This window comes from Sceloporus occidentalis, unplaced genomic scaffold (genome assembly GCF_023333645.1).
Source record: "Sceloporus occidentalis isolate IW3139 unplaced genomic scaffold, rSceOcc1.0.p SCAF_5, whole genome shotgun sequence".
Taxonomy (NCBI): Eukaryota; Metazoa; Chordata; class Lepidosauria; order Squamata; family Phrynosomatidae; genus Sceloporus; species Sceloporus occidentalis.
In genome coordinates this window covers 186958568-186983971 of record NW_028316985.1, presented here as the reverse complement: position 1 = coordinate 186983971, position 25404 = coordinate 186958568, and the positions used below count along the sequence as shown (strand labels likewise).

At 46.7% G+C, this 25404-nt stretch overlaps 2 protein-coding genes across 8 annotated transcripts in view; one reads left to right on the top strand and one right to left on the bottom strand.

The window, feature by feature from the left end:
• Positions 1-15799, bottom strand: part of LOC149313319 (uncharacterized) — a 42699-nt gene extending 26900 nt beyond the window's left edge. For 3 of the 6 annotated variants that reach the window (XM_089526450.1, XM_089526453.1, XM_089526452.1), the window contains exons 1-6: positions 15746-15799; positions 11536-13748; positions 9944-10005; positions 8699-8740; positions 7835-8004; positions 6088-6621 (exon numbers count right to left, since the gene is read on the bottom strand). In XM_089526450.1, coding sequence (XP_089382576.1) covers positions 6088-6621; positions 7835-8004; positions 8699-8740; positions 9944-10005; positions 11536-13482 — 2755 coding nt within the window. In that variant the 5' untranslated portion in view covers positions 13483-13748; positions 15746-15799. Of the gene's footprint in view, positions 1-276; positions 933-1019; positions 1186-6087; positions 6622-7834; positions 8005-8698; positions 8741-9943; positions 10006-11535; positions 13934-15745 lie in introns of those variants that run through there. The other 3 variants (XM_089526454.1, XM_089526455.1, XM_089526451.1) reach the window with 3 other exon arrangements.
• A 1544-nt stretch (positions 15800-17343) lies between these two features.
• LOC149313318 (polyadenylate-binding protein-interacting protein 2B-like) overlaps positions 17344-25404 on the top strand; it is a 40898-nt gene continuing 32837 nt past the window's right edge. Inside the window, exon 1 of one of the 2 annotated variants that reach the window (XM_089526445.1) lies at positions 17344-17582. The gene's annotated coding sequence lies outside the window, so the exon portion shown is untranslated. The remainder of the gene's footprint in view (positions 17583-25404) is intronic. The other variant, XM_089526444.1, reaches the window with a different exon arrangement.

Genomic DNA, 25404 nt, shown 5'->3' with positions numbered 1-25404 from the left:
CAGAGGCTGATACCTTACATCCCACCAAGCTATTCTTGCATGAGGTGCATAACTATAAGCCCAGAAGGCTGAGTTGTGGCCATCTCTTTCTGGAGCATAGGCACCAATTCCTCCCAGTTTTCTTTGCAAGATTTATTCAGCGATTTATCTTTGCCTTCCTCTGAAATATAGCCTACAGCAGTGATGGCGAACCTATGGCACGCATGCCAGAGGTGGCACTCAGAGCCCTCTCTGTGGGCACATGTGCCATCGCCCCCAGCACAGAGTTTGCCAGAATTTGTTATTGGAAAGCCAGAGGGACAGGGCACTTTGCAATAAATAAGTGGGTTTGGGGCTGCAATTTGGGCACTCGGCCTCTAAAAGGTTCACCATCACTGGCCTACAGCATCTGATATTCCCTGGCCTTCTCCTTTCTTTACGTATGCTGTAAACCAGGGGTCGGCAACCCCCGGCCCGCATGCCTCATCCGGCCTGCGGAGGCGGCAGGACCGGCCCCAACCCGGTCCTGCCGCCGATTGCCACAGGCGGTATTGCAGTGGCAGCAGCAGACAGTGCAAGCATACACCTTTTTTTGTTTTACATGGGTGGGTCCGGAACAGATCCTCGCGTAAACAAAGGATGCACTGTACTTTGTGATACTTGTTATATGTGGTTCTTTTTGTTGTGCTCCAGCAATTAAATCATCTTTCACCCAACTCACCTTCTGTCTTATACTCCCCATATATTTCCCAGTTCTATTGTACCCATCCATTTAGAAGCCTGGATTAGACTGTCTTATATTATATACTATTTTAAAAATTGCCTTCCACTTGCAATTTCCATGAATATCCCGGTTGGTCTAGTGGAGGTATCCACTGGAGGGAAATATACGGTGAAGTTATGTGACCAGACATGTTGCCTTACAATGCTCTTCCATTTCCTTCCTGGCAAAGCTGACACAAGAGACAAAGAGCAAGAATGCAAAACCACAAAATGATAATAATAATAATAATAATAATAATAATAGCACAGATGTAACAGAAAGCTTAGGAACAGTGTTCACACAGTTATACCAGAATCCAGGCAAACAGGTACTGGATTTCAGGGAACACTCATGGACATATAAACACATACTCCACTTGCCTGTGTGCAATCTGGTCTTGCTCAATGTGACTTCTCTGTTTGTCTAATCCTGAATGTCTTGGGCTGACAAAGACAAGAGATTCAACTCTGGCAACTTACAAAGAAAGAATCCCCCATTTCAACCTTGAGCCTCCTTGTTTGAAAATGTGTGCTCTTGAAGTCACATTATCTGTCCAAAGGAGATCATGATGACTGTAATGCAGGCGAGTAGTGGGCCCTCTGCTTCCAGGAGCCAGTCATGTCTCCCAAGTCTGAGAAAGACGATTAGTGCCCAGGAGACATGCTAGGACTGCAGCCACTCCATTACCTTCTGGAGGTAAGGCTACAGCTAATACCAAGACCAAGTTCTCAGGAGCAAAGTTTCCCTCCACCCGAGTCAGACTTACAAGCGCCACAGAGAGACACCAGGAAAAAGAGAGACAATTGTGTTCTCGGCATTTAAGTAGGAAGCAGGCTGCTAACAAGGAGCACATGCGAGACCTGGACAGGCTATAAATATCTCAGCACCTCCCTTGGTCCAGTATGGTCAACCACTATCCATCACTCTTGGGAGACATCTCGCTGTTGTCTTGTATCTTGACCGATTGACAATTGCCTGGAACTCTGCTCGGACCTGGACTACTCTTTTGGATTCTCCTTTTGAACCTGCTGTACTGGACTAACTGGAGCCTCATAATGAACCTGGACTGGATCATACAACCGTGCTTTTTCTGCAAACAACTTGATGAGACAAGCTCCCTTTCTCTCTCTCTCTTAGTGCTTGAAATGCTGAGACTCTGGACTGAGGATTTAGCTAGCCTCCCAAGGGTAAAACAGGACAGTACTTAGACCAGGGGTAGGCAACCTTTTGGAGCCGGGGGCCGGGTTGCTGTCCCTCAGACAAGTTGGGGGGCCGAAGCCGAGGGGTGGAGCTTCCACCCTCTGGGGGCGGGGCTGCATGCTGGGGGCAGAGCTTCCACCCTCCAGGGGTGGAGCCACCCTCCAGGGGCAGAGCCTCCACTGAAGCCCCGCAAGGAGGAGGAGGCGTGTGCCCGCCCCCTCCTCCTCGGTCCCTTTCTGGACAAACACCCCCAACCTGCATTCCAAAACACACACAACAGCACATTTGTGCATTTCACACTTTGGAAGGTGACACTCTCTCGGCTTCAGAAACAGTAGTTGCCTGCCTCTCAAGCTCACTCATCATCATCACCATCATCACACTATCATTGTCAAAGCAAGGGAGACTTGTTAGCATTAAAAGCACACAAAACACACTTTGGAAGGTGACACTTTTTCAGCTTCAGAAACAGTAGTTGCATGGCTCTCAAGCTCACTCATCATCATCACCATCATCACACTATCATTGTCAAAGCAAGGGAGACTTGTTAGCATTAAAAGCACACAAAACACGCTTTGGAAGGTGACACTTTCTCAGTTTCAGAAACAGTAGTTGCATGGCTCTCAAGCTCACTCATCAACATCACCATCACCACAACCACCACTATCATTGTTACAGCAGACCTTTTAGCATTAAATGCACTGAAACTACACAGAAATGCACTGCTCCTCCTTCCTTCCTCCCCTTTCTTCCTCCTTCCTCCTCTTCTTTCTCCCTCCTCTTCTTCTTTCTCCCTCCTCCTCTTCTTCCTCCCTGCTTCTCTTCCTCCTACTTCTTTCCTTCCTCCTCCTCCCTCCTTTTCCTCCTTCCTTCCTCCTCCTCCCTCCTCTTCCTCTTTCCTTCCTCCCTCCTCCTCCTCCCCCCCCCCGCGCCTTCCTTCCCTGCCTGGAGAGAGCCGGCCAGGGCCAAGGGAGACCTTGCTGCAGAGGGGCTCCTTGGCTCTGGCAGCCCTCCTGCCAGCGGGGAGAGCCGGCCAGAGCCAAGGAGGCCTCGCTACAGCGAAGCCTCCTTGGCTCTGGCAGCCCTCCCGCCGGCGGGGAGAGCCGGCCAGAGCCAAGGAGGCCTCGCTACAGCGAAGCCTCCTTGGCTCTGGAAGCCCTCCCGCCGGCGGGGAGAGCCGGCCAGAGCCAAGGAGGCCTCGCTACAGCGAAGCCTCCTTGGCTCTGGCAGCCCGCCCGCCGGCGCCAGTGACGGCCCCAGCCTCACAGAGGCCTGCTGCCGCCGTCTGAGCCCAATTTGAGAGCTCCGGCGGCTGCAGCGGGCCTCCTGGAGGCCGAAGTCTCGCGCGACCTCTTCTGTGGTCGCACAAGACTTCGCCCCTGGGCGCCGCCATTTTGGACGAAAAAATGGCGGCGTCCAGAGCGGCAAAAAGCCACGACCGCCGCCGGCCGCAGTCGGGGGCCACTCCAACGGCCTCCGCGGGCCGCATCCGGCCCGCGGGCCGGAGGTTGCCGACCCCTGACTTAGACTTTCCACTGTCCCAAGCATCCTGCACCATTTGATCCATACGCTGCACCCACATCCCATGAGAGGAGCAATGCTCATGAACATCAGTCTCAATAGTCATAGAATCATAGAGTTGGAAGAGACCCCAGGGGCCATCCAGCATAACCACGTCTGCCATGCAGGAACTCTCAATCAAAGCACCCCCGACAGGTGACCATCCAACCTTTGCTTAAAAACAGCCTCCAAAGAAGGAGACTCCCTCAGACTCCGAGGAAGTGTGTCCCACAGTCGAGCAGCTCTTACTGTTAGATTGTTCCTCCTAATGTTGAGGTGGAATCTCTTTTCCTATAACTTGCATCCATTGCTCTGTGTCTTATTATCTGAAGCAGCAGAAAACAAGCTTGCTCCATCCTCTATATGACGTCCCTTCCTGTATCTAAATAGAGCTATCATATCACTTTCAACCATCTCTTCTCCAGACTAAATGTATCCAGCTCTCTAAGTCTCCCCTCATAAGACATGGTTTCCTGACCCTTCACCATTATGTCACCCTCCTCAGGACACATTCCAGTTTCTCAACATCCTTTTTGCATTGTGGGGCCCAGAACTGGGCACAGTATTCCAGGTGAGGCCTGACCACAGCAGAATAGACTGGCACTATTACTTCCCTTGATCTAGGCTCTATACTTCTATTGATGCAGCCTAGAATCGCATTGGCCTTTTTACCTGCTGCATCACACTGTTGATGCATGCTCAGTGTCTATCTATTATCTATTAAGGTAATTTTGAATTGTGTTGGTTTTGGCTAGCTTTCTGACCAGTTTTGGGGAACTGTAAACCCAAACAGGCTCTAAAACGGCAACGGAAACATGAAGCACTACAATGCAAAGTAGCCTCTCACTTTGCAGACTCTTTGCTCTTCTCCCAATGGAATCATCAAAGAGAAAGAAAAAGTGAAGACAGAGCACTTTAAAAAAGGATTAGAACAAACTACACAGGAGTAAGAAAGAAGCAAGCTGTAAGTTAAAGAAGATATTGAGGAAAGTCAGAAAGAAAAAATCAATTGAGGAAAATTACTCTGATTTGGATAAAGACGGAGAAAGAAACTGATGGTATAGAGCTGGAAGAGCAGTATTTTCCAGCCAGCTGGGTCAGGCAACTTCCTTGCCACATTCTGGTGTGTGTTGCCACTTTCTGTGGCTCCCTCCTCTCAACAATCTTAGAAACGTGATCATTCAAAATATAATAAAAATTAAAAAAGACTTTCAAAGTTGAATCTGGGTCTTCTTGTGGTTGCTTCCCCAACAGGGAAGCAATCTGGTTTTAATATTTGATTGTTCATAGACCAAGATGCCTTATCTACAGACATTCACCTTAAATTTTCAATGGCCATTGTCCTCACTGTCCCATGAACTAAGAGCTCCAGAACACCTCTGGAAATGTTGCCTCACAGGCCATTATTTATGGTACAATCCCCAGGAACAAGAGAACCCCTGAACAGGAAAGTGCAGGCTGCATGTGGCTCCACACCGTAGTTTTGTGTCCCCTTAATTTACCTGTACTTTTTTTTAATTAGTGCAATCTTCAGACTGAGCCAAACCACCAAACACTAGATGCAAAGTTGGTGGCTGCTACTTCCTCACCCATCTCAGAGCCCCCAAAACGGCCTTCAGTCCTACTCCAGGAGAAAGGCGGTATATAAATTAAATAAATACAAATTAAAATAAATTAAGTTATTAAACTAAATTAAACATAAACAAAACCTCTGGAAACACCTAACTTCTTAAAACCAGGAATTAGCCAAAATTGGGAACCAGAAGTGACACAATGTCACTTCCAGAGTGTCTGGACATGCTGCTGACTTGCTGGTGGGCAAAAACTGGTCTCAGTTTCCCATCCGGACCTAAAAGGCCTCCATTCCTTGCATGGCCTAGAACAGTGGAGGTATGCTACAGGGAAGGATAGATTTGAAGTAAATATGGTGGACTCTTCGCTGCCACAAGGGTTCAGGTCTGCCTTTTTCCCCACCCCTGGAGGGGGAAAACATGGAAGCTCGGTGATGTGCATGAGTTTGCGTCAGCATCCCTGTGGGCACTGGTACCACCACTGGCTAAGATGGGGTTGGCCAATCCGCAGACTAGGAGGCCTAGTGGTACAGTGGTTAAATGCCATTATTGCAGCCACAGGATTGTGAGTTCAATCCCAGGCAGGGCTCCAAGGTCCACTCAAACTTGCATCCTTTTGTAGGTTGCTAAAATGAGTACCCAGTTTGTTGGGGGCAATTGGCTTACAGAATGTAAACCACTTAGGGGGTGCTAGTTCACTGATAAGCGGTATAGAAATGTACTTGCCACTGTAGATTGGTAGAGCCTGTCAATGCAGCTGGGTCCACTGTTCATGAATGCAAGTGCCTCGGCAACAGAGAAGCCAAGCTAACCATGGCTCCTTGCAGACCCAGAAAATTTGGGGGAAGGGAAGAGCTCCCCACCTACTTAAACCTGAACAGGTTTTCTGCAACATCAATCTGTTACCGCACTAGAGCAGATCCCGAAGGAGAGAGATCTAGCAGAGGGCACTTTCTCTACATACAGAAATCTCATCAGCTCCCTGCCTGCGGCAACCTCCCAGTGGTCTCTCACCTGCATGAGGAGAAACGGTTCTCGGCACCACTTCTTGCTTATTCCCTTGCTTCTCAACATTGCAACTCGCAGAACTACTTGGCTGGGGTGTCGCACTGCCCACAGCTGAGCTTGGGGCCGCACTGGCCACAGCCTGCCCACTCGAGCCCTCCTTGGCAGCTAAGACAGCTTGCACCACCTGCGTTGCAACCATCTGCATCATGGAGACGAGGCCCAGAGATACTGAAGTTGGGTCAAGCTGCACAGGAGGAAGTGTAGGCAAGCCCACTCCCTGGATGAGGCTGCCACTCCCTGTTCCTCCCGGCTGGAGCAGCGACATGGCCTGGGAGACACTTTTCTCCACAAGAGAACTCAGCACCGACAGCTGAGGGTCAGTTTTCAACTGCTCTTGGCTTGCTGCCTCAACCTTGGGTTGCTCCTCTTGAACTAGATCTTTAGAGAGTTTTCCATGGTGTTCTGACTGGGTATGAGACTGTTCCGCTGCGACGTATTGTGCTGCAGACTGTCTTGAAGTCCTTGAGTCTGTAGGCGACACTAAACAGAAAGGGGGGGGGGAACCAAAGGAGTCTTTAACAAGCAGACACCAATCTTACCACAGCCTCAAGTTCTTTTGCACCACTCCTCACCAATATTACTTAAAATCATAACTGGCTTTAAAACTTGACACAATACTTCCCATGCCACACAAGACGGGTGAAAGAAGGAATCTTTGCTACCTTATATACTCAACTACAGGTTGATCTCATGTATAAGTCAAGGGCAGGTTTTGGGGCCATATTTGTGGATTTTAATTCAATCCACAAATAAGGTAAGGGTAAAATTTAGGGGATTGTAAGAAAGGATGGAAAGGATGACGGAAAGGAAAACAAATGCCAAAAAACTCAGCAGATTCCAGCAGGCATAACTGTTTATGCTCACACTAAAGGTTAGATAGATGAGAGAGTAGAAGGGGATCTATGTTTTCAGGACAGATTACACTCTTGCCTTTCGCCAGCAGACGGTGCCTTTGTTAAAATAAGAGCTACAGTGCAGTACTTACATTGACTCGTAAATAAGTCATCTCAGGTTTTTGGGGTCAATTTTTAGACTAAAGTTTCTAGACTTATACATGAGTATATACAGTAAGCAATTATAAAAGTATAAAATCTGTGAGAAAGGGAATCTGCAGCACTGACACACCAGAAAACAATGCACTTTCCCTTTCAAAATGGGAAATTTGGTGCAGAAAGGCTTTTCACTGGTTGTTCCCACCCTCTGGAACTCCCTGCCACACAGGAGGCTAGGATGGCGTCCTCCCTGCTGTTCTTTTGCTGGCAGCCAAAGGCGTTTCAGTTCAACCAGGCTTTTAATATATATAAAATACATTAAATATATTGTCAAGGAGGCTTTCATAAAGGGTGTGTGTTTTATCTTGCTTTTTACTGTTGTATGTTTAATGCAATTTTATACTGTTTTGGTAATATTTTTAATTGTTCTCAAAAATCATTAAGAAGAAACGGCTGGTCTTGGATCTGGGAGCCCACCTCACTTCTTTCTTCCCTTTTAAAATCTCATCTTCCTATCTGAAGTGCTTTGCCTTCCCTCCCGATCCATCAGTAAGGAGCAGTAGTCTTTCCTGGGGGCTGACAGGTAAAGCAGAAGGAGGACACAGAACTGGGAACTGGGCTGGCTGGACAATAAGTATATTAGAATTTGGCCTTTGTGAGCTGGAGGTTTGAGAGTGGTGTAGAGAACTGGACCTACGTACTTCTGGGACTAATTGGACTTCGGCTTCTTTGCCTGCTTGCTCTACCATGCCCAGGGCTCCTTGACCGTGACCGAGATTGAACCCTGGAATGGCTGGACCTTGAACGCTCTGGGCTGGAACTGACAGATGGTTGCCTCAGAGCTTGGTTTGCATTTCTGTCACTCTCATATCTGTAAACAGAAAAAACAGAGTGTAAATCTTCCTCCAACATTTCCCATTTAATAGGAAAGAAATAACGAGATCCAATATTTCCTAGAGCCTGGGGCAGGAATAGATTTTTGTGGGTTTTTCGGACTATGTAGCCATGTTCTAGAAGAGTTTAATCCTGACATTTCACCACCGTCTGTGGCTGGCATCTTCAGACTGGCTGGCATTCTCTGAAGATGCCAGCCACAGATGCTGGCGAAATGACAGGAATAAACTCTTCTAGAACATGGCCACATAGTCCAAAAAACCCACAAAAATCTATGGATGCCAGACATGAAAACCTTCAGCTTCGCACTGGATCAGGAACACTTGGATAAAAATTAAAAATTATTAATAGCCCAACTTAATTTATAAATTAAACTCTTTAAAGTCAAATAAAAACACGACGGCCTTGCAGGATCCAGTGACTATAAAAGTCAGATGTTGCAATCTACTACCCAACTTCAGAGTGATAGATTCCAGAAAACAACAATGATGTGCAATGGGAAGGTTCGCACGAATGCTACCAGATTTAACTGGAGAGCAGCCTATAAACTGTTCAGCTGTCTCCCAGCATGGAAAGATGAGAAGCGATCCTACAGATTGTGTTGGAATATCAAGATTACTGCAAATGAATTCTTATTTATGAAAATAATCACACAGAAATTGAAAATGTACCTCTTTCTGAAAGAGGCATCTTCTGGGTTCCAGTCTGGGTATCTGTTTGAAAAACAAATCAGTCAACACAAACCAAGGAAATGTCCTCCAATTTCACACAGCATAGAGTCCATCCGCCTGTAACTGCACTATGGTCCAAAACACACTGCAGAAATAATCCAGTTTGAGACCATTTTAACTGTCCTGGCTCAATGCTAGGGAATTCTGGGAACTGTACTTCTGCGAGACATTTAGCCTTCTCTGTTAGTGAGAACAATAAACTACAATTCCCAAGATTCCCTAGCACTGAGCCAGGGCAGTTAAAGTAGTCTCAATCGGGATTATTTCTGCAGTGTGCTTTGGACCAAAATCATCAAAACTGGTAATTATTTCTCCCACGAGCGTCAAAGTCTTCTGAAGTCCCACTCTTGAGAAATATAAACAAAGTGATCGATCAGTTGATTGATTTTAATCCTCTCTTTCTAATAGTAGGTTAAAATCTTGTTATTTAGGTAAGTCTTCAGCATGCAAAGAAGGGTCCAACAGCAGTGCTGTATTTTCATCTTACTTGCTGTTTTTAAATGCTTATAAATAGTTTGGACTGATGTTTTAATTTGCTTTTAACTTCTTTTACTGGAAATTGTTTCATCTGCACTATGCTTTAGCTCATGTCTAAGATGCCCTTGGGACCCAGGTTGGGAGGCAGCCAAGGGAGGCATTAAATAAATAAGTAAGCTATACATTCTTACATCTAAGCCTATAGCACTGATCTCTCCTGAATCAACTCCAGAAAAATCACATGACCAACAGAACAGTCACTTTTTAATCTGAATTGCAACGAAGTTGACCTTCTGAAGCAGTTGCACAGCTCTGCCACAAAGGACCTACCGACCCATTTGCCAAAGGAAAGCTCTCAGCACTTGTTTTGAGAGATACAGGTCCAAAACAGACTGCAGAAATAATCCAGTTTGAGACCGCTTTAACTGAGCTGGCTCAAGGCAAGTGAATTTTGGGAACTGTGGTTTTGTGAGACATTTAGCCTTCTCTGACAGAGACCTCTGGGGCCACCACAAACTACAATTCCCAAGATTCCTTAGCACTGAGCCAGAGCAGTTAAAGCAGTCTCAAACTGAATTTCTGCAGTCTGTTCCGAACCATAGCAAGACATCTATCACTAACAATTGTGCTCATTTGAAGCATTAAAAGTGTAAAACCAAACTGTTTTAGAGTCCCAGGGTGACATTTCCCATGCCATGAACTACTTACTGTTGGCGCAGTTGATGGCAGCTCTCTGAATGAGTAGCAGTGTTCAGGTGCAGAAGCCAGCCCTTCGGGAGAGAAAGACACCATGAAAGCAAATGAAAAGCTTGGCTGGATTGCCGTCTTGCAAAGCTCTCTCTTGCCTAGCTTTTGATTTCCCACAAAAACCCACCCAGAGCGAGCCCCAGCTTCGCCCTCAGGACCTCCGCTGGGATATCATGGGCTGTCCGTTAACCCTGCCTTCATCTACTATAACAATGAGATCGATGCTTCAGTGTCCTCCTGGGGAACTCAGGGGAGCAGACACTGGGTTCTCAGGCCATCTCTCATCTTTGACATTAGCAGAGCCAGGCTGTTTAGCTTCAGGAAACTTGCCACATGGTGCATCCTTAGATAACAGCCCCGACCCAATCTATTTCATTTTGCTGAAGGGTGAGGATATGAGGCTCTATGACTGTCTTTTTTGGATCCTTAGAACAGAGAGGGGCTAGAAAGGAAAAACAAATGCATCTATTTCTTAGGATAATGTCACGCCATATAGCTGGAGTCTCCCTTATCTGAAATGCTTGGGACAAGAAGAGTTTTGGGGTTTGTTTGGGGGGGGGGTTGGATTTTGGTGTATTTGCATATACACCAGCAATTTCCAAACTTTGGTCCTCCAAGTGTTTTGGACTTCAGCTTCCAGGAGCCCCGGCCAGATTGGCCAGCAGTCAGGAATTCTGGGAGCTGAAGTTAAAAACATCTGGAGGACCAAAGTTTGGGAACCACTGATACTTACCATTAGATGCTTTGGAAATGGGACAAAAATTCAAATTGGATTGTCTTTTAATTTCATTTACATTTTTAAAAAAGATTTAAACTGGGTATCAAATAATAAAAACAGAGGATAAATAAAACAGATGCTCATGGTTACATTATACCCTTTGAATATGTTAGGAGCAGGTTATGGAGATGGGTGGGAAGATGACCAGTCCTACTCTGTAAGCACTGACTATAAAGTCTGTAACTCCACTCTCAGACCTGCTTCTCCGTAAGGGTTCATATTTGCATGTCAGAGATAATGCAGTTTGACAGCACTTCAAGTCTGTAACTCCAGCCTATGGAATCCTGGGATTTGTAGTTTTCTAAGTTCTTTAGCCTTCCCTGTCAAAGAGTGCTGGTGCCTCACCAAACAACAAATCTCATGGCAATTAAAATGGTGTCGAAGTCCAAAGATAGATACATCAGAACAAGGACAAATTTGGATATAAATGTAAGGGATTCAGGGTTGTTGTTTGTTTGTTTTTTTGAGGGAGGGAATGGATTGAAAATTAATCTAAAATCCATTCAGATTCTTTACTTAGTACCATCTAATAAAAATCTACATCTCTGAATATGAATGAGGGTTATATTAAAAAAAATGACAGACTTCTACTAAAACATGATGCCTTAACAGACTCTTCCTCTCCAGTGATTTCAACTGTGATCTAAATAATTAAAACAGAATCCTTCACTTCTCTGAAATCAAACTTAACGGAACAATTAACACTGGTTAATTAATGAGTAGATAAACCGGAGTGAAATCAAATCAGTCCTCATTTGGGGGGGGAGCTACTCACCGTTGAATGTATACATTCTATTTTGCACAAAATACAAGTATGCGGAAACACCCGTGGGAATGCGCCGTAGTAATCATTCATCATGGATGGAGTAGGACATTTGTTCATCTTCCAGGACTCTGAAGAAGTGGGAAGCTTTGTGGGCTGGGAGACTGATGGTCCCATGAAAGGGGTGCAGGGTTGCGCTATCCCCATAGGCCCAGTCAAAGGACTGTACAACCCATCTCCCCTCAAAGTGTCCTGGGATGGTATCTGTTGAGCCATTTTGCGCATTCGGATGGTTCTCAAAATTTCAGGCATGTTCTCAGGCTTCAACTGATTCTCTGGATAGGAACTAAGTTCCTCCAAGTCTTCATGAGATAAACCAAAACTCTCCAAGATTCTTTCAGCGCCTTCTTGTATGTAACGTTCCTGAACCTTTGTGGTTGGCTCTCCAACCTTTGCTGAAGCAAGCTGGTTAGAACTGTGGTTTCCAGATGGAAAGGAATCCTTTGCCAAATGGACAGGGGCACTATTTCCCACTTCCTTCTGCTTTATTGCAGGGGACAGAGCTGGTCTTCTAATATCATCTTCTCCTGGCAAAGGCCCATGAGGCCATGGATCAGATAAATTTGGTCTATTCATTTGTGAAGGCACATTCCTGTTGGGTTCACACATCTCACCTGGGAATGGGCCCCTAATCTGTGGAGGAACATTTCCTCTCTGTTCAAACATGGCATCTGAGCAAGGGCCCCTCATCCGTGGAGCCATGTTCCCTCTACGCTCACCCATCTCACCTGGGAATGGGCCCTGCATTGGTTGAGGCACAGACCCTCTATGCTCACTCATCTCACCTGGGAATGGGCCCCTCATCTGTGGAGGCACAGGCCCCCTACGCTCACCCATCGCTTCTGGGAATGGGCCCCTCATCTGTGGAGGCACAGACCCTCTACTCTCACCCATCTCACCCGGGAATGGGCCCCTCATCTGTGGAGGCACAGACCCTCTACTCTCACCCATCTCTTCTGGGAATGGGCCCCTCATCTGTGGAGGCACAGACCCTCTACGCTCACCCATCTCACCCGGGAATGGGCCCCTCATCTGTGGAGGCACAGGCCCCCTACGCTCACCCATCTCTTCTGGGAATGGGCCCCTCATCTGTGGAGGCACAGACCCTCTACGCTCACCCATCTCACCCGGAAATGGGCCCCTCATCTGTGGAGGCACAGGCCCCCTATGCTCACCCATCTCTTCTGGGAATGGGCCCCTCATCTGTGGAGGCACAGACCCTCTACGCTCACCCATTTCACCTGGGAATGGGCCCCTCATCTGTGGAGGCACAGGCCCCCTACGCTCACCCATCTCACCAGGGAATGGGCCCTTCATCTGTGGAGGCACAGGCCCCCTACGCTCACCCATTTCACCTGGGAATGGGCCCGCCATCTGTGGAGGCACAGGCCCCCTACGCTCACCCATTTCACCTGGGAATGGGCCCGCCATCTGTGGAGGCACAGGCCCCCTACGCTCACCCATTTCACCTGGGAATGGGCCCGCCATCTGTGGAGGCACAGGCCCCCTACGCTCACCCATTTCACCTGGGAATGGGCCCGCCATCTGTGGAGGCACAGGCCCCCTACGCTCACCCATTTCACCTGGGAATGGGCCCGCCATCTGTGGAGGCACAGGCCCCCTACGCTCACCCATTTCACCTGGGAAAGGGCCTCTCATCTCTGGAGGCATGGACCCTCCACATCTCTCCCCCGGGAAAGAGCCCCTCCTCCAGGGAGGCATAGGTTCTCCAAGTTCACACCTCCCATCATAGCCTGGCCTGCTCTTCCATGGAGACATGTTCCCTTCAGGACCCCACATCACATCTGGGACTCTTTCTCTCATCCATGGAGGCATGTTTCCTTGATGCTGAGCAGGAAGGGGGCCTCCCATCTGCGGAGGCTTGTTTCCCTTATGCATGAAGGCGGCACCACCTTTTGGTCCCTTTGGATTCAGAGCCTTTTTATTATCTCCCTTATGTTTAACCACGGTTGTTTACAACTTCATTCAACTAAGCCAAGGATGCAGTTCTGCAGAATGGCTGAAAGTAAGCAGGCGTAACTGCTGATGGGGCTCCTGTGCTTCAGTCTGAGTCGGCTGCAGTGAAGAGGGCCTCATACAAAACCAAGATGGAAATGGCTCAAGAATCCACATGGAGTGCAAGGGATGCCACAGACATCACAAAGCTGAAAGTTAGAAAACATGAAACTACATTTATAATTTCTGCTGACTGCTTCTACTCCACAGAGTAAAACTGCACCAGGAGAAGAAAGACTCACCAATCTATGCTTTTGTAATTTGCAAAGTCCCCTATTCTGTTTCATTTCACAGCCCCCCCCCTTCATTTCATAAGGATCAAAATTCTGCTGAACAGGGGCAGGAACCTCTCCCTGCTAATTGCAGACCTAGATATGCCATTCGTGTGTGAGACTGCCTTTGCGTACAGCAATTAAGTGCCTCTCCATTCTTATAATTACTATTGTCCTCACTTACTGGCTAGTTTCCTCTGCTTTTGTCCACTAACACTATCATTAAAACTGGCCTTGACTCTTCATTTCCATACACAAAGGATTGTGAATTTGAATTGACATTCTCACACACCAATGACATATATAGGTCTGTCCCTGGATTCCACCCCACTAAATGCATCTGAGGAAGTAGACTGAAGCCTATGAACGTTCATGCTGCCAATTTCTTTCTTCCAGTGAGTCTGAAAGGTGCTACAAGAGCTCTCTACAACTGATTCTACAGACTAACACAGCTATGTCTTTGAATTCTACCACTGCTGACTCACCTTCAACTTGTGGTCTACTAGGACTCCTAGATCCCTTTCGCATGGAGTCTCCTTGAGCCAGGTGTCCCTTATCCTAGGTCTATGCATTTTATTGTACTTTTCTCCCTAAGTGTGGTACCTTCTATTTCTCCAGAAGGGAAGGTTTTCCAATGGTAGAAGAACAATTATAACCACAAATATAATACCATTTCTCCCAGTGCTCAACATGACTTTCCATGGCTGAGGCTTAGTCCAGTCCCTTGGACTACTAAACCAGACGGGCTCAAAGGCACATTTTGTTTGCCCCAATGTATATAATGCAGTTTTGTGGATTTGGGGTGTTATTGTACTTTGCTGCATGGCCAACGCAGCTATTCCTGGATACGTTTTCTGGACATTCAAAGATCTAGCTGTGTTAGTCTGTTGAACCGGTATGTAGAGAGATCTTGAAGCACCTTGGAGACTCACTGAAAGCAAGGTTATCAGCATGAGGTTTCATGGAATCCTAGATTTGGAAGAGACCCCCTTCTTCTGCCATGCAGGAACTCACAATCAAAGCATCCCCATTGACAGATGGCCATCCAGCCTCTGCTTAAAGACCTCCACCAAAATCTCCAAAGGAGTGTGTTCTTCTGTCGAACAGCCTTTACTCTCAGGAAGTCCCTCCTAATGTTGAGATGGAATCTCTTTTCAGGTCCTGTTCTCTGGAGCAGCAGAAAACAAGCTTGCTCCCTCCTCAACAGGACACCCCTGTTCAAATACTTAAACATGACTCTATCATATCACCCCTTAACCTTCTCTTCTCCAGGCTAAACACACCCAGCTTTCCTCCTAGGGCTTCATGGTTTCCAGGCCCTTCGCCATTTCAGCCTCCCTCCTTTGGACACATGGCTCCAGTTTCTCAATGTCCTTTTGAATTGTTTTGCCCAGAACTGGACCCAGGATGATTCCAGGTGGGGCCTGACCAAAGCAGGACAGAGGGGCACTGTGACTTCCCTGGATCTAGGCACTCTCCTTCTATGGATGCAGCCTAGAATCGCATTGGCCTTGTTAGCTGCCGCATGGCACTCTTGACTCATGTTCAGCTTGCGCTCTACTTGGACTCCCAGAAGCCCCTCATTCAGCCAGGCAGGGGTCCCCCCTCCTCCTCCTCGATCCCCGCCCGTCCAAGCGCAGCCCTGGCATTTCTCCCAGCCTCCGCCCGCTTCCTCAGATGCATCGATCTCTATACAAATCTATATCCAGGGGTGGCTGCCTTGGCCAGGCAGCAAAGTACAGCAACGCCCCCAAATCTGTTCCTGGTTGTCTATTGCGAGGTGCAGTGGTTAGAGCGTTGAACTAGGACTTCTGGGGACCTGGGTTCGAATCCTGGCTCGAAACCATGTAAAGCCGCCATGTAAACCCGCCTACCTTCGCCTCACGGCCGCCATAGTCCCATCCGCGCATGCGCGTTGTTCTCTCCCTAAGGGCGCCGGGAGAGCACTGCGCAGGCGCGGAGGGATTTGTTTCTCCTCATTGGCTCTTCCGCGGCTTCACTCAGCGTGGTTTTTGTTTCCCCTACAAAGCGCCTGCGCAGAGGGGGAAGCGTGATTGGACAAGAGGAGGCCGAGGCTTCTCGCTCTGCCTTCTGCCAGACGAGCCAAGACGCAAAAGAACGGCGCATGCAGCGCGCCTGCGCACAAGGCGAGGAGTGATTGGGCAGGACGCCAACGAGGGTCAGCCAATCGGCGGCCTGTTTTGCTTTCTGCCAGAGGAGCCAAAGCGGAAGAGAATGGCGCCTGCGCATGCGCTCTTCCTACCTTACTCCGTCCGCGCATGCGCTCTTCCTACCTTACTCTATTTGCTTCAGCCCAGCAAATAATAATGATGATGATGATGATGATGATGGTTGTGCTTGTGAAATATAATTATATAATGCAATAATATATAATAATAATTATATTATAGGGCTTTGTAAGGTCTGTTGGGGCATTCATTGGAACATAAAGGATTGCAGAGAGAAATGCAGGATCTGTACAAAGACTTATTATTATTATTATTATTTATTAATTTGCATGATATAATTTACTTTATTTATTTATTTACGGTGTTTATACCCCGCCCTTCAGCCCTAATGTCTGTCAGAGCAGCTACATACATTAATCATTTTATTTATGGTTAATTTAATATAGATTATTATTAATTTTATTATTTTTTTTATTTTATTAATTTACTATTAATTATTAATTTATTATTAATTGTCATTATTTATTCTTAAAATTAAATTATTTTTATTAGAAACTGTTAATAATTAACAACAACAAGAACAGAAGCAACGCCCCGCAGGAAGCCATCAGATTTACTCTCAAGCGACGCACGTGGCCGCCTTGCATTTCTCCATTGACTTTCAGTGGGACCGTTTCATTCTAAAAAGAGGGGGATTCCTAGCATCATTGGACCAGGACAAAGGAGAGAAGTCCTGTCCGCCATCTTGTTCCCCCCCGCTCTTATTCGCTCATATGGTTCAGACCTAAACCCTCGACCTCTGATTGGTTGAGCCTCCGCCTTGATCGACGGCCGGGTTGCCCAATCACAAACGAAGCAGTGTGCGCTGTTAAGGGGCGTGTATCTTTCTGCCGGCCAATGACGCTTTCCTTCTTCCCTCTCCCACGTGGGGACGGCGCTTGAGAACGTATACTCTCGACCAATCAGCGCACGAGGTTTTGTAATCTCAAAACAACAACAACGAAACGCCCGTCGATCAGACAGACGAGTTGAGGGAATGAAAGACGGACAGGGAAGCGGACCAATGGAAGCGAGGGACAAGGAAAGGAGGGTTGTGATTGGAGGGAAGGGGGGGCATTGAGAGGAGAGCAGCCAATGGAGGAAAAGAAGGGAGAGAAGAGAGCGCAGGGACGGTTTGACTGTAGAGAGAGTGGGAGGGAGGCGGGGACTATGCGCGCGCAGGGCTGAGGGCAGCCAATGGGGTTGCGGGGCGGGAGGAGTGGCGGCGGCGGCGGCCAATGGCGCGAGGGCAGGCCGCTCTCTGTGAGTGTGTGCGGCTGAGAGGGATCGAGCTGAGCGAGGAGGAGAATTTGGCGGAGGCTCGAGCGGAGCGGCGGACGGAGGAGGAGCGCCCGGTCAGCGCCTCAGAGCCCGCGAGAGAGAGAGAGAGAGAGGCCCCGCGGGGTTGGGGGCGGCCCCGGAAGGTAGGCAGCGGGACTCGGCCGCGCTCCGAAAGACCAGGCGCCGCCTCGGCCCCAAACAGGCAAGGAAGGCCCGGGAACTGGGGCCAGGATGCTAAGAGTCAGAGCAGCTCCATGGAAGGCGATCCATAAGAGCAGTCAGGGCAAATAGGAATCTCTTTGTATTTGTACGAATCCTCCGAATACAAAGAAACCTCTTATTGCTATTATTATTATTATTATTATTATTATTATCATTACACTAAATAGAGAAGTAATAATAATCACAGATAGGGAATTAATAGTAATAATAAATAGAGGGATAATAATAATAATAATAATAATAATCAATAAAGCAGAATATAATAAATTCCTTCCTGGAAGGACTGGAAAGAGGATGATAATGATAATGTAAAGTAATGACAATCATAGTCACAAATTAACAAAAGTAATTGCAGAGGAATGAGTAACCATACATAATAATAATAAGAATAATACATAAGGAATGAATACATAGTAAATGAAAGAGAATGCCTTCCCCAATGAATGGATTTCGGGGGGAAACAAGGATAATGTTAATGTAAATAGAATAGCAATAACAATACAATTAATATTAATAAACCAGCAAAGTAGAATAAAATTCCTGGGCAGATGAATTGGGGGAGAGAGGAGCACAGTCATAAATAATAACCATCATCATCATCATCATCATCTTGATTTGTTTGTCTCCCATCGAATCGCAGGAATCCAGGCAGCGAAAGCAGTAAGAAAATACAATGCAGAAAGTGGAATAAGAGACAAAGAATCCCTTCCCAATCCCTTGACTAATTAATACTTCAAACAAAATCAATAAACAATATAAATACAGTCGCAATCAAATGAATCTATAAAAGCATGACAAATCACTGAAGTCCATAAACAATCCCTTTCCAGTCCCTCAAGGCAGGTTGAAATCAAAACAATCTTAGCAGTTAGTGGCATTAAGAATACATTAGTGAAGCAGAACTCTTCCGCTGTCAGGAAGGTCTTCCTAATTCTTAGCTGCAATCTCTTTTCCTGTACTTTGAATCCATTCCTCCCTTGTGTCTTATTCTCTGGAGCAGCAGAAAACAAGCTCACTCCCTCCTCAGCATGGCATCCCTTCCAATGCCTAAGCATGGCTATCATATCCCCCCTTGATCTTCTCTTCCCCAGATGAGATATACCCAGCTCTCTAAGTCTCTCCTCATAGGACTTGATGGTTTCCAGACTTTTCACCATCTGGACATCCTTCTTGAATTGTGGTGCCCAGAACTGGACGCAGTATTATTCCAGGTGAGGTATGGCCAAAGCAGGACCGAGAGGGAGCCTTTGCCCCACTGCAAAGGCTGAGCAAGCAAATAGAGCCGGAGATGATGCTGGACTGTGCCTCCCATCCGTTCTCACCAGACTAGCCAGCGGTCAGGGATGATAGGAGCTGCACTCCAGGAGCATCTCACCCAAGACTAAATGAATGCCCCCCCTGTAATGACTGTGGGAGACTCTCATTCTCTCTGGACTTTTACCTTGGGCTGCTTTTGCTGATTGGGATGAGGCTTCTGGCCATGGTTATGTTCTCCATACTTGTAGTTAGTTGCATCTTCTCAAGCTGCAAGGGAGTGGTAAGATAGCTGGCCAAATAAGCTGGTATCTGCTGGGAGAGATTTTGGCTCGGCTCTGTGTCGGTGGAGAAAGATGCATGCCCCCCCCCCAACTTTGTTGCTGATATATCTCAAAGTCACCCCCAACTCACAGCAACCCTAGCATAGGGTTTTCTAGGCAGAGGAGGTTTGCCATTGCCATCCTCTTGAGGCTGAGAGAGCGAGAGCTGTCTGAGATAAAATCAAAATGGTGAAGGGTCTCGAAACCATGCCTTGCGAGGAGAGACTTAGGGAGCTGGGTATGTTCAGCCTGGAGAAGAGAAGGTTAAAAGGTGATATGATAACCCTGTTTAAAAGCTTGTTTTGTGCTGCTCCAGGGAGTAGGGCCCAGAACAATGGATGCAAGATACAGGAAAAGAGATTCCACCTCAACATTAGGAAGAACGTCCTGACAATAAGAGCTGTTGGACAGTGGAAGATGCTTCATTGGAGAGTGGTGGGTTTTCCTTCTTGTGATGTTTTTAAACAGAGTCTTCATGGCCCTCTGACCCAGGGAGGGCTTGGATTGGGTCTTCCTGCATGACAGAAGGAGGTTGAAACTGATGCCCCTTTAGGTCTCTTCCAATTCTGTGATTCTAGGTCATCCTGCAGGTTTCCAGGACTGAACGGGACTTTGAACCGTGGCTCCCAGGATCTTAGTGCATCACTCAAACTTCTATCCCACGCTGCTCTTCTTCACATAACTTTCAGTAGGCATTGAACTTTGACAAATCACAGTGAAGACCTCAAGGTTTCAATCTTGAAAAGCAACAATAGCACCTTTGGCTCCCTTGCCTTGTCCATGCGCTCTGCTTCAAATCTTGGTTTAATATAGCAGAGGGGCCTAAGGTTTGCTGGGGCCATGTACTTGGAGGCTGCCCTCTGGTCTGTTTTATGCCAGGACAGCAGATGGTGAATTGCTGCTGCTTTGCTTTCTGTGGCAGTTCAGAGGCTAGTTAAACCTTGTGTGCATCTCAGCTTTGATCCCCTTCCAGCTCTTCTCTTGGGTGCCTTGGGTGGTAAGGCACTTCATATCTCTGTTGTGCTGAGGATGAAACGGTTGTGTTTGCCTCCAGGCTGGGGAGAGAAGCAAGCGCCCTTGGCGATTTGACTTTAAAAGGGCATTGCATCCAGCCATGCCTGTTAAAGGAAACAGACAGTTGGACAAGGCTAGCCGTGGCCTCTCTTGCAGGTATAGGGGAAGATTCAAGAGGGCTGGTCAGATGAAGCACTTACTGCACTACCATTTTCTGGACTGGGCCCTTTGTGTTGTTTGCACTTTCTGGCACTGAATGAACCAGCCTTGCACACACACACACACACACACACACACACACACACACAGGCTCCTTGCAGTGGCACCCGAGTGCTTTATCCGTTCGCTGTGATTTCTGGTCTTGCAAGGCAGGAGCAAATACTGCAGGCAACTTCTTATCAGTTATAGTTGGTTTTTCCAGAAGTATTGGTTTCTTGATCAATGGCCAGATTGACATATTATGCAAGTGCTTAGACTCTGCAGTCTTGTTTGGCGCTCGACAAGTAGAGGTCAGGAAACTAACTTTGCTGACGTGTGAGTTTCTCTCTTGTCTTGATGGTTGCCATTATTACAGAGCTGGTGTGTAGTGGAGGCCTTCCAGTTCTTAGTTTTCTGTGGCTTTTTCGGGCTACATGGCCATCTTCTAGAAGAGTTGATTCCCAACGTTTCGCCAGCAGCTGTGGCTGGTGTCTTCAGAGAATTCTTCCAGTTCTCCTTGCTGTTATTGGGTCTTCTTGGAGCAGCATGGTTCTCTTGCCTGTCCCTCGGATTGAATGGATTTGATGAGATTGTAATGTTGTTGTTTTTTAAATCTTGTGTTCCTCCGGAAGCTAAACTAGCTCCGTTGTGAGTGAATCGTGGACACTGGAGGAATGTGTGTCCAGCTCTCTCAACTCTAGTGACATGGGTTTTGCTAATCGTGGTGAAGCTGAAATCCTATGCCATTTTCCTCCAGTGAGATGTTGTCTATTTTGGTGCCTGGGGGGCAACCCTTAAATATCTAGCTATGGATGTTGTTGTTGTTAACTGCCTTTGAGTCGACCGCGACTCATGATGAGAAATCTCCCAGCTGTCCCCCATTCCTCTGCTTAGTTCCTGCAAATCAGTGCCCATGACTTCCATAATAGAGTCCATCCATCTGGCATGTGGACTTCCTCTCTTTCTGTTGCCCTCTACCTTTCCCAGCATCATTCTCTTTTCAAATGAGTCATGCTTTCTCATGATGTGGCCAAAGTACAACAGTCTCAGTTTGTGAAGTCAAAGGATTTCATGGCTGGCATCCATAGTTTTTGTGGGTTTTTTGGGCTCTGTGGCCATGTTCCAGAAGAGTTTATTCCTGACATTTAACACTCTGTGAAGATGGCAGCCACAGATGCTGCTTGCAAAACGTCAGGAATAAACTCTTCTAGAACTTGGCCACAGAGCCTTGAAAAACCCACAAAAAAGAATGGTCTCAATTTGATCCCCTTGGGGTCCAAAGAAATGTCTGGCTTGATCTACTCAAGGACCCATTGTTTTTTGGGCTGTCCATGGTATCCTCGACACTCTTCTCCAGCAGCACATTTTGAATGCGTTGAGCTTCCTTTTATCTGCCTCCTTCACTGTCCAGCTCTCATATCCGGACGTGGAGGTGGGCAATACAGTGCTTTTGACAATTCTGACTTTGGTGCTCAGTTGTGTATTTTGCTCTTCAGGATCTTGTCTCGTTCTTTCATGGCTGCCCTTCCCATGCCTAGTCTTCTTCTGGTTTCTTGAGTACAGTCCCCATTCTGATCAATGTTTGATCCTAGGTACGGGAGCTCTTTAACCATTTCTATTTCATCATTGTCTGAATTGAATTTGTGTAGATCATCCATAGTCATTATTTTTGTTTTCTCTGTAGTCATTCTTTTGATATGAAGTATCAAGCTGGCTAGGGATATGTTTTGAAAATCCTGGAGCAGTCCAACGTAACCTCTAACCAGAAAAACATGTACTTTGCTCGGCGTGCACTGAAAGGGCCTCTGAGCAAATCTGGTTTGTCAGGCAGGCTTGGAAGGGCAAGCCAGAACAGCTTGGGAATGCTGGTAGTTTCTGGGCCTGTCCAAAGGAAAAAAAATGTGGGAAGAGACATGTTGCAGACTCTGGGCTTTGCAAGTTCTGGGAGCATGAAATGATGGTTGGATTGTGTGGTGCGCATCAGGCCAGCTTGCATTAATTTCCTGCCCAGTCACCCATTTGGAGTTTGGTGAGAACTCTCGCAGGGAAAACATAGTGTGACGTATTTCTTGGCTTCTGGATTGAGAGCAGAAAGATTGGATTCAAAGGATGGAGGAAGGAACTGGCTAAACCACCTCTGAGTATTCCTTACCTACAAGAACCCCATGAAATTCTTGGGGTAGTCATAAGTCGACGGGTGACTTGAAAGCACATACACACATGGAACGTCATCTTGTGTATTTCTTGTTTGTTTCAGATGGGACGACTGAACCCCTGGTGAGGCGGAGTGGGACACTGTCTCAGTAGATTGTGTTTGTGCAGCCAAAACTACACAAAGAGTTTTTCTCCATAGCTGTTTTCGTATTTCCTTTGTTGTTGTTAAGTCTCTTAGGAGAAGTCTTGTGTCCTTCAGATCATGTTCTTGTGAATTAATAAGGTAACTCAGGTTTGTCTGGGGCTGGGTGGCTGGGTGTGCTCTTCTTGTAGAAAACAGTGCTTATTTCGCTGTAGCAGCTGCTAAAAGACAAAGGGACCATATAATCAAAGGAGTTTTATTGTGTCTGCCAGTGCAGTGTGACACATTGTTTTATGGGGATACCTTTACTGGGCTAACTAAAAGGCCCAAAATATATCACAGTGGCATTTGTAACACACAACCTTGTTCATCAGGCAGAGTAAAATAGAATGCAGGGGATAGAAATGACTCTGGTCCAAAACACACTGCAGAAATAATCCAGTCTGAGACCACTCAGTGTTAGGGATTCCTGGGGATTGTAGTTTGTTATGGCACCAGAGCTCTCTGACCGAGAAGGCTAAATGTCTCACAAAACTACAGTGAGCCAGGGCAGTTAAAGTGGTCTCAAAGTGGATTATTCCTGCAGTGTCTTCTGGACCTCTGTTGTGGTCAGTGTCTATGTATTTGCTTTGAGATTTTATAGAAAGTGTATGTAAATGTCTGTGTCTTCCCTGCCAAACAGCCTTTCAGTTTGCAGTCAGTTCTTAGTATAGAATTATGTCCTGTATAATTTTCACAGGACTTGCTTTCAAATAAGGATGCTTCAGATTCCAGCCCATGCTGCTAATCCTACGTGGACTTGCTTGAGAGGAAATGCCATGAAACTTTAACTTGGTTCAGTGTCCATATACGTAGCTCTGGGCGGATAGCCTGAGGCTTCAAAGCAACCCGTTTATTTAGTGTCTGGACTGACTGCAGAATGCAGAAATGGCTTAGGTTGCCTTAAAGAAGGGCCAAGGCAAAGACAAGGTATTTTAGATTTAGATTAGTTAATCTGTCAATTCTCCTTGAAGAGAACCTTCTTATGGCTCAAGTGAGAGTTTGCGGAAGGTGGTGGGATCTGGCAGAAGAATTCAAGCAAGGAGAGGAAGTATAGTGAGTAAGAGAAGAGGAGGCTGAGGAGCCAGCGTCAAGGCAAAAGTCACTCGGCTCGTTCGGATGTCACAATAAACTGCCTCTGGCCAGGATGGGAATGAGCTGTGGTGAGCCACAGACACACACACTGCTCTTCTAGTACAGTACAGCTGCAAGCAGCAGATTGGAAGCTTTGTCCATTCTTTTCTTCGTCACACGGTAGAAGTGTGTCTGAACCTCTTAGGCAGTTTGTTTGAAACCAGCCAACGTCAAACCATAAGTTACGAAGCTGACTTCTTTTGAAACAAACCATAGGTCAGATTAACTGCTGCTTGTTAAACTGAGCCAAAATAGTGGTGATGGATCAGCAGTGGAAGTGAAGGGAGAGGGATACAGAAGCCCAAGGCTCACTGTAGGTTGCTTCTAAAACAATGTGTTATGTTAACAATGTTTGTTAGGACCTCTGAACTAGCCTAAATTGCACTTTATTTAAGGCATCATCCCACCAGTGCTTTGGATGAGGATACTCTGGGGTTGGGAGGGGAAATGCCTCAAGCAAAGTACAATTTTGGAGCATGGGAGGGAGTTTTATTAATTCTAGCTAGAGCAAAGGGATTGTCTGGAACTGAGCTGTAAAGGGACTTTACTTTGGAGCTGGGAGGATAAGCCAAAAGTCTGGAAAGACCATTGTTGTTTGTTTTTGTTAACTGTAATCAAGCCAACTCTTACTTAAGTTGATCCATGAATGGGAGACCTTCAAGTCACAGTAAACTGCCTTGCAGGCCTTGCAAAATCAGGGCAGTCTTGCAGCTTCCTTGATTGAGTTTATCCATCTGGAATGTTGTCTTCCTCTTTTCCTACTGCCTTCTACCTTATCAAGCATTATGATCTTTTCTAGGGAGTCATGCATTTTGATGATTCATTCAAAGCCCAACAGCCTCACTTTAGTCACCTTGGCTTACAGGGAGAGTTCAGGCAGATTTGCTCCAGGATCCCTTTATTGGTCATTCTAGCAGTCCACAGTATTCTTAGCAATATTCTCCAGCACCACGTTTCAAATGAGTTGATTTTCTTCCCATCAGCTTTCTTCACCATCCAGCTTTCACAACCATATAGAGAAACTGGAGATATGATGGCATGGACAACCCTAATTTTAGTATTCAATGATACATCTTTACAAAAAGACCCATTTTCCAGGTTAAATTGCTAACTTGAATGGGTGGTGGTTTTGTACTGATACTAGGAACCTGTTAACTTATGTGTGGATGCTCCAATGTGTAGCCTTCACAGTTCACCATGTGGGCTGGCTCTGCATTCAGCTGTGAGATCCAGCTCGTTTTGGCAGGTGCTTGGCCTTGGGTTGAAGTTACAGGTTAGTATTGCCACATGGAACATCTGCCCTGACATTTTGCTCTGGTTAGAAATTTAAATGGTTTTGATTTTTTAAAGAGACTTTTCCTGGCAGTATCGGAGAAGACCTAGGCCAAAGATTTGTACAGCATTGCCGCCCTTTTTGGTTGGTTCTCCTCTTTAACCCCCCACCCCACCACCATTTTATACAGCTTACATGGATTAGCTCAAGAACAGAGTGGCTGTAGCTGTAGATTCTGCACATGGCTGTGTATGTACCTGACAATGTGTGT